At 57.9% G+C, this 10,360-nt stretch overlaps 2 protein-coding genes across 2 annotated transcripts; one reads left to right on the top strand and one right to left on the bottom strand.

Annotated features, from left to right (window-relative positions):
- Positions 1-132: 132 nt before the first annotated feature.
- PSMD9 (proteasome 26S subunit, non-ATPase 9) lies at positions 133-3,419 on the bottom strand. The gene is made up of 6 exons (XM_084491470.1): positions 3,188-3,419; positions 2,966-3,065; positions 2,408-2,619; positions 1,814-1,915; positions 1,222-1,310; positions 133-911 (listed from the first exon to the last, which is right to left on the bottom strand). Exons 1-6 carry the CDS (start codon positions 3,299-3,301, stop codon positions 884-886), a joined length of 645 nt encoding a protein of 214 aa, XP_084347596.1. The 5' UTR covers positions 3,302-3,419; the 3' UTR covers positions 133-883.
- A 725-nt stretch (positions 3,420-4,144) lies between these two features.
- On the top strand, positions 4,145-8,877 carry HPD (4-hydroxyphenylpyruvate dioxygenase). The gene is made up of 14 exons (XM_084539196.1): positions 4,145-4,210; positions 4,366-4,392; positions 5,045-5,107; positions 5,658-5,762; positions 5,932-5,974; positions 6,046-6,128; positions 6,271-6,360; positions 6,464-6,567; positions 6,656-6,733; positions 6,878-7,040; positions 7,170-7,241; positions 7,524-7,646; positions 7,768-7,884; positions 8,031-8,877. The coding sequence occupies exons 1-14, from the start codon at positions 4,208-4,210 to the stop codon at positions 8,139-8,141; spliced, it is 1,182 nt and encodes a 393-aa protein (XP_084395322.1). The 5' UTR covers positions 4,145-4,207; the 3' UTR covers positions 8,142-8,877.
- Positions 8,878-10,360: the final 1,483 nt, after the last annotated feature.

The following is a 10,360-nucleotide window of genomic DNA, read 5'->3' as shown; positions in this document are numbered from 1 at the left end:
CCAGCATTCGCCTGGGCTTTGGCTCTGGAAGGCCGGGGGATCCTGCTTTTAGGACCGTGCAGATCTTCACTGAACCTACCCAAAATGGCCCACAACAACTGTCTGAAAATAACTTCTACACAAACAGAGAGATGCATCACTCAGTTTTATTGTTCTGGGAGAGTATTTTTAAGTTCAACTGGATAAAAAGATTACAAACAAAAACAAATCACCCCCAAATCCCCTTGAAGAGTTCATACACCCTAAAACCAACTAGAGCAAATAATAATAATAAAAAAAATCAAGTTAGGAGTACTTTTACAGAGTCATAACTGAACAAAATACTAAAAAGTAAGACAAAGCAGAATTATAACCCCCTATTCCTTAATTAACTTAAAAATAATTAGGCATTCCAAAAATTCTTTCATCGTATTTGGTAACTTCCAACAGCTGTTGCGATCTATTACTAGAGAGACAAGAAAGTGCCCCAGGACTTCTTAGTGTATTTTAAGATGTTCACTGAGGAATTTTAAGGGAAGGGAAAAGAGAAGGAATGCTCTGTTATCACCAAACAAGAGCATTTTATGCTCTTCAGAATCGGTATCAAGGGAAGCTTGGGTTTCTCTCTAGCCTCCCTCCAAAGCGATACAAAAAATAAGAGATGAGAGGCCGCATCCTGCAACTCTACAAGCTGCTCCTCATAAATCAGCACAATTCTGAACTGTGGTAAGGCTTCGCTCCATCCTTTTCATACTCTGCCAGTCTGGCACCTAGGTCACAGCCTCCAAAACACTATTTCAGCAAAAATGAAGATAACACGGGAATTTTTCAAACCAGGCCAGAGTCCAAAAAGCAGGCACAAGCTTCATCTTTATTGTTTTCTAAGCAGTGATCATCTTTGTGATCATCTTTGCAAGGGAATGATGTTGCAGCTGAAAAAGAAGAGCGTAGAAGGAAACGTTAAAAGGCTCAGTTCTGAAAGAAGCTCGGAAGAACTGACACAGTTTAAATCAGGTCCACCACATCCCTCTTCCATTTGCTCCCCCTATCAGAGGGATTAGCCACTGAGATCTTCTGCCCTGCAGCTCACATTTGACACAACCCGCCTCCCCACCAACAAAACACATCAGGGCAGGCAGCAACACACACGCAGTGAAGCACAGAGCTGGCCCTGCTGCAGGAAAGTTGCTCTGAGCTGGCTGAGTGCCTCACCCACTCCGGTTAAATGAAATAAAAGCCTACCCCAGGAGGCCCTTCCCAGCCCAGCGCTTCGGAGTCAGCCCCAGGTGCACTTTCTTGCCATTGCGGATGACAGTCACGCTCAGCGGTCTCTGGGAGGGGGGAAAAAATGGAAAGAAAGAAAGAGAGTTCACAACTTCCCATCACCAGGTCAAACCTTTTTTGTGTTCTTCTGCTGAAGCACCAGAAGAACATTACAACTACTTCAGCAGTTCTCATTCCCACCACTTCAGATAGATTTGAAAGGAGGGAGCATTCGGTGGACAGAAAGCTCCATGAGATCTCTCAGTTCCACTAAAAACCATCTGAAGGCTGCGATAGCTTCTCTTGCCAGTCCAGAGGGCCGTGCGGGTGGCATCGCAGCACAGCAAACTGCTGCAGGCAGTGCCCTGAGGTGGAGCAGGCAAGGTGAGGCTCACAGCAAACGGCACACACCTCTTTGCTCTGTTGTCCAGGCAGGAATGAGCTCAGTGCTGTGAGGAAACAGGGCTACAACAGTGCAGACTGAATCCAACACAGATCTAACTTCCACAAACAAGCTACAGGTAGCCAACAGAGACAGGCAAGAGAACTGCTTCAGCAGAAGCAAGCTCACCCCTTCACTGTGCTGCACCACCGTGGCGATGTTCTGCAGGTTCTGGAAGTTGTGCACGTTGACGGAGCCAAACTCCACGATCTCATCATCGACCTGAAGCCCCTGGACAGAGAGAAAGAAGCTGAACATCTGCGTTCTCTGAAGAGAGGTAATGCCATTAGGGCACAGAGCTACATTACACCACATCCATGTTGTTAGAAACAAATAAATACCTATTCTCGTGCCCTATTTTATGGGAGGAGAAACACTGATTCTAGAATGATTGCTGAGGCCTTGTGTGGTGCTATGGCACAGCTGAGACAACAATTCTGGTTCAGCACAGGGACAAGTCGCTCCATGGGACACCCCAGTGACACTGGCACTGCCACACAGCTCCCCCCACAGGAGCTTTCAAGATGAACTATGCTGGTTAAGAAGGTGTTTGAGCCTTTGGTAAACACTTAGAATAAAAAAAACTGGGGGATGGGATGGTAATAAATGGTGTCCCATGGGTTATTCCTGCTTGTGATGAGAACAAGGAGCAAGCCACCTGCTCTGTTTCCCCTCGAGGTCTGAGCAAAGCCCTCCCCGTGGCTGTCAGACCCACGGACTTACCGAGACGCTTGCCGGTGACTCCGGTGTCACCGCGTTCACTCTGGCAAAAGCCTGGGGCTGGGCCAGGCCCTGGTCCTGGCTCTGGCTCTGGCTCAGCGCCTCCGCCAGCGCCTCCGCCTGGTCCTTGGCCTGCTTCTCCTTCTCGCGGGCGTGCAGCTGGTGCAGGGCCTCCTCCACCTGCTTCATCAGCGCCTTGTGGTCGTTCTGCAGGCCTGCGGGCGACACCGGGAGCGCGGAGCGAGGCCCATGGGAGTGCTGTTCCTCAACACCTTCACCCCAAAACCGGGATCGGGCACAAGATGATGACCGGGACACCCCGGGGCACGGCTGCGGCCACCACCCACCCCCAGCGGGGCAGGGCATTCCCCACCCAGCCCTGAGAGCCACACACAGGGCACACGAACAGGCAATTAAAGGGGTTTGGGGGGACCCGGGGGCAGCTGGAAATCCCTTTAAAACCTCAACACCCGTTAAACGCCCAGCACGAGGCCACCCCAGCGGGGCAGGGGGGGGGACTATGGGGGACTATAGGGGATCAGGGGGGCTGACCCCACTCACAGGCGATGCTGTGCCGGGCCGCCCGCACCCGGTACACGTCGATATCAGCCCGGGGAAAGCCCTCGGCGTCCACCAGCGGCTCGTCGGGACCCACGCCGCTCTGCGGGGGGACAGCGGGCGGTCAGGGGGAGGACACGGGGCGGTGGCAGCGAGCCCCAGCCCCCCCCCCCGATCTCCCCCGGTCCCCTCCCGGTCTCCCCTCGCTCCCCACGCCCTGCTCACGTCTCGCAGCAGCTCGTAGCACGCCCGGATCCTGGCCTCCAGCTCGTCCTTCTGCCGCACCAGCTGCAGCACCGCGCCCGCCGTCACCGCGCTGCCGGCTCCGGGCTGCGCCATGGCTGGGACGGGCCCGGGGACGCGGTGCGCAACGAGGGGCGGGGCTAAGCGGGGAGCTCCGCCTTCGTGGGCGGGGACAGAGAGTGGGCGTGGTCACAGAGAATGGGTGGGGTATGGCAGGGGGCGGGGTTAGAGGCGGGTGGCGGGAAAGTGGGCGTGGCCAATGAAAGGGGCGGGGCCAGGGCTGCGCGCCCGCGGGAAGGCGGTGGCGGGGGCAGCGCCGTGGGGTGACAGCGGGGTGGCAGTGACAGAGGGTGGCACTGACAGGGGGTGGCAGTGCAGTGACAGTGCCGTGGGGTGACACGGCAGCAGCATTGCCACAGGGTGGTGCAGCGATGGCAGTGCCATGGGGGTGACACGGTGGTGGCAGCTCCATGTGGTGACACCGCGATGGCAGTGCCATGGGGTGACACCGCAGTGACATCTCCATGGGGTGACACAGCGGTGCCACTGCCTCAGGGGGATGCGGTGGTGGCCATGCCATAGGTGACACCACGATGCCATCGCCGGGAGGTGACCACGTCCCCGCTGCCATCCCCATGGGGTGTCAGCAGCAGCAGGTGGCACGGTGCCACCACCCACCACCACTGCTCCAGACCCACGCTGCTGCCACCAGCCACCGTGTCCCCGCTCCTGCCAGCCCTGCAGCACCACCGTCACCGTGGCTGAAGGAGCCACCAAGTGTCCCCTGCCCCTGCACCGTGCGCGCACCCACGTCACCCTGGCTTGGCTGCAGCAGGGAGGTCACCAGGCACAGGAGGGGACCCGTGGGACCCATGGGGCCAGCACCAGGACGGGGCAGTGCCCGGGGTGGAGCCGAGGAGGAGCCGTCCCTTGCCCCGCTATATCAGGCCCGCGCACCGCATCGCGCCCTCTTCGCCGCTGTCACATCACCGGGTCGCAGCAATGGTGAGGGTCGGGACCGGATGCCAAATCACACGGTTTTGGGGGAAGTTCGCCGCTTTTTCCCCCCTGCTTGAAGCTGGGCTTGGGAGGGAAGGTGCTGGGGGAGCTGCTCCTCGGCTGCACCCTGCTAACCTGCCCCTCTCCGGTTCTCTTTCCAGACGACTTACACGGACAAGGGAGAAAAGGTAGGTGCTGGGCTGCAGCACTCCGGGGACAACACCAACCATGGGCCCCCCTTGTGCTCACTCCGGCCGCCACCTGTGTGGGCTGCAGAGGACGGCTTCAGCTGCTCGGCACGCTTGGTTCTGTCTTGGTGCAGCGGGATGCGATGGGCATTGGCAGCCAAACCTGACACCTCGGCACAGTCCCCCCTTTCCTGCCCCGTTTCTCTCCCAGAGCTGTGCCTGGCGGGGATGACACAGAGCAAAGGGGCTCGCTGCGCTCTGCCCCGCTTGGGTAAATCGTTAACATAGAGGTTAACGAGGGCACCTGGCAGCAGCTGCAGGGCCACAGGGGCTGTCCGCACGTGGGCTCCACGGCATCTCCAGATACTCTTTTCCCAGCTCTCCCCTCCCGTTCCTCCCTGCCTTCCCTTGCCCCAGCCTGCCTGCCTTGCACTGGTGCTTCACAAGTCCATGCTACCAGGAACTAACTGTGTTTGTAGGAACTGTGTTTGTAGGAATCGTGTTTGTAGGAATTGCATTTGTAGGAACATCACCTGTAGGATCTGTACCCGCAGTGCCGCAGCCGCTGCCCTCCCAGCCCGGGCAAGGAGCAGCCCCGTGGCACGGCGAGGATAACCGGGCAGCCAGGACAAATGTTTCCCCTTCCCTTTAGCCCCCGCGAGGCCGCTTCATCCACTTCCACTCCATCACCTTCTGGGTGGGGAATGCCAAGCAGGTAGGAGGCTGCGGCCGGCCGCGTGTGTGGGCAGGGGTGGTGGCGGTGGTGGTGCCGTGCTGGGGACAATGCGGCCACTGCGTCCATTGGCTGCCGGGGGGGCGGCTGGTGGCCCCTGGCGCTGTCCCTGTGCCCGGCCCTGGCTCGGGGCCACGGCCTTGGGGCCCTTGCGCAAGGCGAGGGGCGGTGGCTGGGGGTGTGTGCGGGACAGGCCCCCAACGTGCAGATGAAAAGCGAAATCGTCGCAGCCCCGCTGCGCACCCCTCTCCCTCCCTGCCCAGCCCCAGATCCGGAGGGCTCTCCAGGCAGCGCTCGCTGTGGAGTTTTGGGGTTCTTTGTGCCGCTTTCTTGTCCCTGCTTGCTCCTCCTGGGCTGCTCAAGGAGGGTGCCTGCGGGAGAGGGGCTCGTTTCGGCAGGCAGGGGCAGAGCGGGGCAGTGACAGATTCAGCCCCGTGCTGCTGGAAGCAGCAAACACCCCGCGTGCACACACACACACACGTGCACACATGGCCCTTGCACACACCGTGGTTTACCCGTGCTGCCGTGGCAGGCTGCCTCGTATTACTGCAACAAGATGGGCTTCGAGGAGCTGGCGTACCGGGGGCTGGAGACGGGCAGCCGGGAGGTGGTGTCGCACGTCATCAAGCAGGACAAGGTACGGTGACAAAGCCCCGATGGTGGTGCCACCGCCGAGGCACCCCCTGGTGATGGGGAGATGCTGGATGTGCGCTGACGCTGCCCAAAGGCGTTTTCAGCGTTAAACCCCACATCCGTGGCACACATCTCATCACCAACCCCGAGCCCATCGTCCTCTTCCTCTCCAGATCGTGTTCGTTCTCTCGTCTGCACTCAACCCGGGGAATGAGGGTAGGTTTTGGGGGGCCGGAGGGGCTGGGCGGCGTGCAGCATCCCCGCTCACGCCCACCGGCTGCCGGCAGAGATGGGTGAGCACCTGGTGAAGCACGGGGACGGGGTGAAGGACGTGGCCTTCGAAGTGGAGGACTGCGACTTCATTGTGCAGGTAGGCAGCGCCCGCAGGATGCAGTGGGGGCCCCAAAACGGTGAGTTTTGGAGGGGGAAACGAGCGGGGGTGGAGGGTCCTGGGGCCGCGTCCCCCCAGGCTCTGGGCGCTGCGGCAGGACCGGCGCTCTCCTCCTGCCCAGAAAGCCAAGGAGCGCGGAGCCGTGGTGGTGAAGGAGCCCTGGGTGGAGGAGGACAAGTTCGGGAAGGTGAAGTTTGCTGTCATCCAGACGGTGAGTGCTGGGGGGTGGCAGGACTCAGCCCCCCCATCTGTAGCGGGGTCTGCACACCAAGAGGTGCAGGGTGGGCACGGAGCCGCTTCCCTCCCCGCTGCAGTACGGCGACACCACCCACACCTTGATAGAGAAGCTCAACTACAAGGGGCTCTTCCTGCCCGGGTACCACGCGCCCCTCTTCAAGGACCCCCTGCTGCCCAGGCTGTGAGTTGTGAGGCGTCCCAGCACCTCCTTGCAGCCCCCAGGGCCCCCCCAGCCCTGCTGAGCGCTGCCCTCATCCCCCTCCCCGCAGGCCGAGCGCCAAACTGAGCTTCGTGGACCATGTGGTGGGGAACCAGCCCGACCTCCAGATGGTCCCAGTGGCTGACTGGTAAGAGCGGGGGGGGCTTGGAGGAGGTGGCACCGCTCTGCTGCCTCACCAATGCTTGCTGCTGAGGGCAATTAACCCAGAGCAGAGGTTCGTTAGTGCGGGGATGGAGCGAGGGGCTTCCACGTGCCCCCTGTGGCCCGGCAGGTACCAGAAGAACCTCCTCTTCCACCGCTTCTGGTCGGTGGACGACAAGCAGCTGCACACCGAGTTCAGCGCCCTGCGCTCCATCGTGGTCACCAACTACGAGGAGACCATTAAGATGCCCATCAACGAGCCAGCGTTCGGCAAGAAGAAATCCCAGATTCAGGTGAGCACGAGTTGATGGGTCACCAGCAGGGCTTTGGTGAAGAAAAGGAACAGGACCAACGGGGCAGTGGCTTGCTGGTCGTGTGCCATAGCCACAGCACCACCAGCACAGTGAGATTTTTCCCCACAGGAATACATCGACTACTACGGAGGGGCCGGAGTCCAGCACATCGCGCTCAACACCTCCGACATCATCTCGGCGGTGAGTGCCACCACGGCAGCTCTGCCTCGTGCCACCACAGCGCATGGTCTGCCTGTCCCTGACTCCTCTCCAGGCCAGAGAGCCTCTGGAAGCATCGGGGGCATCCTTGCATGGTGGCCGACCCCACACTGCTTGGAGAGGGCACTTGGGGCCTAAAGGGAGAGGGTGGGACAGAGCCCATGCTCCGTTTGGGGCCAAATCCACAGGAAAACGTCAACTTTCCTCCCACCACCACCTGTCCCCGCGTACGCACCCCACACTCAGCTCTCCCCCGCCCTGCAGATCACCAACCTGAAGCAGCGCGGCATGCAGTTCATGGACGTGCCATCCAGCTACTACCAGCTGCTGCGGGAGAGGCTGAAGGCTGCCAAAATCAAAGTGAAGGAGAACATCGACAAGCTGGAGGTGGGTCGGGCCGCAGCTGGGCTGGCTCCCCACGGCGTCTGGCAGGGCCGAGGGGCCGCGTGGAGGCAGCTCCGTGCCCCTCGGCGGGTCTCGGGGTTATCTTCCTATTGCCTTTCTCCAGGAACTGAAAATCCTGGTGGACTTCGATGAGAAAGGCTACCTGCTCCAGATCTTCACCAAACCAGTTCAAGACAGGCCCACGGTCTTTCTGGAGGTCATCCAGCGGCACAACCACCAGGTAGGCTGCAGGATTGCACTGCGAAAAGCAATAAAGTTGGCCTGGGGGCCTCAACGGGGCCTTGTGCCACCACACAGCCGGCTCTGGTGGTGCTGGGACCCCGTGGAGCCCGGCACCACGTCCAGGTAACGCTGTCCTCCCCGCAGGGCTTTGGCGCCGGCAACTTCAAGTCTCTGTTCGAAGCGATAGAAATCGACCAGGACGCACGAGGCAACCTGACGGTCCTGAGCCCCAACGGGGAGAGTGAGCGCATGTAGCGGCAGAGCGCGCCCAGCCTCCGTCGCCGGCCCCTAATGAGCTGATTCCCTAACGAGCTGATTCATAAACAAAACAGGGACCAGGCCGATGCTTCGGTAAATAGCCCAGGGAAGTCGTTGCCAAGCTGGTGACGTGCAAGGACTGATCCTGACCCAGCCCAGGGGTGCCCTTGGAAGAGGGGATGTGGAAAGTGGTGACCATGAACCAGCCTAACCCCATCCGAGCCCCCCAATTCCTGACACAGGAAACGTGCCCAACACGTGCAGCTCTGGAGGAAGACACAGGAAACAACTGGAGAGCTTAAACCCCATCTAAGTGAAGTTTTCCATTAATTTTAGCTATGCGGGAAGCTGAGAGAGGAAAGCATTCAGGGATTTGCCTCTCTGCGTGTCTCTTTTTAATTATTATTACTTGTAGGTTCAATCTTGAAATTGAATTTCCTGAGAGTAAACATGATTTTGGGGTAGCTGCAGCATTCTGGAATGAGATGATTGAATGTACACGTTTCAGCCTTCCTGCCCGTTCCCCAGTCTTGCTCCAGTTCCCATAAGCTCCCGAATTAACGGAGGGTTGGGGTTTTCCAGTGCTTCAAGAAGCAATCGCTGCCTTTGTGGCGATTGCCAAGCTCAGTCCTGGCTGCAGGTGAGGACTCCCCTCGGGGCATCGCCCTGGGCACCGTCACAGTCCTTGGCAAGGGGGCTTTCCCCACTGACAATAAAATCTGTTTCTGTCACAGTGTGAGTGCCTGGTAAGTCCGTGCTGCCAGGGCTGCAGGCCCTGTGGCTGTGGGGTATCAGGGAGGAGCTGAGGCTCCAGATTCAGCGATGGCTTCGGTGCCATGCAGGAACTGGTGCCTCACAGCAGGGCCGACACCACCCAAACCCAACCAGCCTTGCTAATAAAGTACCTGCAGATCCCAAGTCCCACACAGACAAGGAAAAGGGGTGGAAACAACCTCAAATGCTTCCTGAGGACCTGCAGACCTCAGGATGCACCAGCCGAAGATCACCACGGGCTCACGGTGGCCCCAGGTCTCCCTGCTGTCACAAACCTGCCCTGCAGATCCCTGCAGTTCCCAGTGCTGCTCCTTATGTTTCCCAGTGTGGAAGCTGCTCAAAGTCTGAGCCAAGCCCCCGGCTGATGCTGGGCTCCCAGGACATGATGTGCACCCATCCACAGACTGAGCCCCTGCCTGACCCAGCCAGCCCCAGGCTGAGCCCTGCCAGCAGCAGCCTCCTCACTGTGGCCGGGGAAAAGGGAGCCAGGAGAAGGCACCAGCAGCCGAGGCTCTCTCCTGCCGGTTCATTTTCCACCTGTCAGCTGCTGCATTCATCCCTGCCCTGCATACCTCCTACTCCAAAATTCAGAGAAGCCACTTTTCTGCTGTACCTCTCTTGGTAGGCTGAGGGCTTTCACCTCCACAAAGTAAAGCAAAGCATTAATAAATAAATAAATAAAATGAAGCCAGAAAAACTGACATGGTCAGAGTGCCCTGGGACACCCAGCACAGTGCAGAATGTATTAAAGGTGAGATCCATCTGCCTCTGACCGCTGGGCAGGCTCAGCCCGTCGTGTGGCTGCTCCGGCATGGACACGTGTTGAGGCTTCCCTCTGTGGCTGTGTCCAGCACAGAGCTGGCAGGATAATTGGATAATTTCAGCAGTAACCTTAACTTCCTGCAGGTTCAGAGCCCCGACCTGCTCGCATTTTTTCCATGCGATAGTTGTACAATGCTGCTTAAAGCCCCTGCCTGGACACGGGATGAGTATTTGCAGCTCCTGTGGTTCCCAGCACAGGTCCGAGAGCAAAATGCTGCCCCGGCTACACATCAAGCACAACATAATGTTTCTGTAAGAAAAGTCAGTATATTTATGGTTTGCTTTATAAAAGTTACTATAATACAATGGTACATAGTATTCAATTCACAAAAATATGAACAAATATATACAGCATGACACATCCACAACAAAAACACTTTCTTCAAAACAAGATACATACTGGTGACAGATTCTATATGCACAAAACATCCCTAAATTTATAAATTTGCTTAACAAAAGAAAAAGCAGAAATCCTAAATCTTCAAAGCAGATTTTTTTTTAAAGGAACTTAAAAAAAAATTCATTTATTGCAAACCATTTTACCTGCCTCCTTTTAAAGGAAGCCCTTTATTTTCACACCGTGAATTAAAACAACCTGTTTAAGGAACCAGAAAACTGCA

Source organism: Aythya ferina (genome assembly GCF_964211825.1).
Source record: "Aythya ferina genome assembly, chromosome: 17".
Taxonomy (NCBI): domain Eukaryota; kingdom Metazoa; phylum Chordata; class Aves; order Anseriformes; family Anatidae; genus Aythya; species Aythya ferina.
The sequence above is the reverse complement of the archived record's forward strand: the minus strand, read 5'-3'. Positions and strand labels throughout refer to the sequence as shown.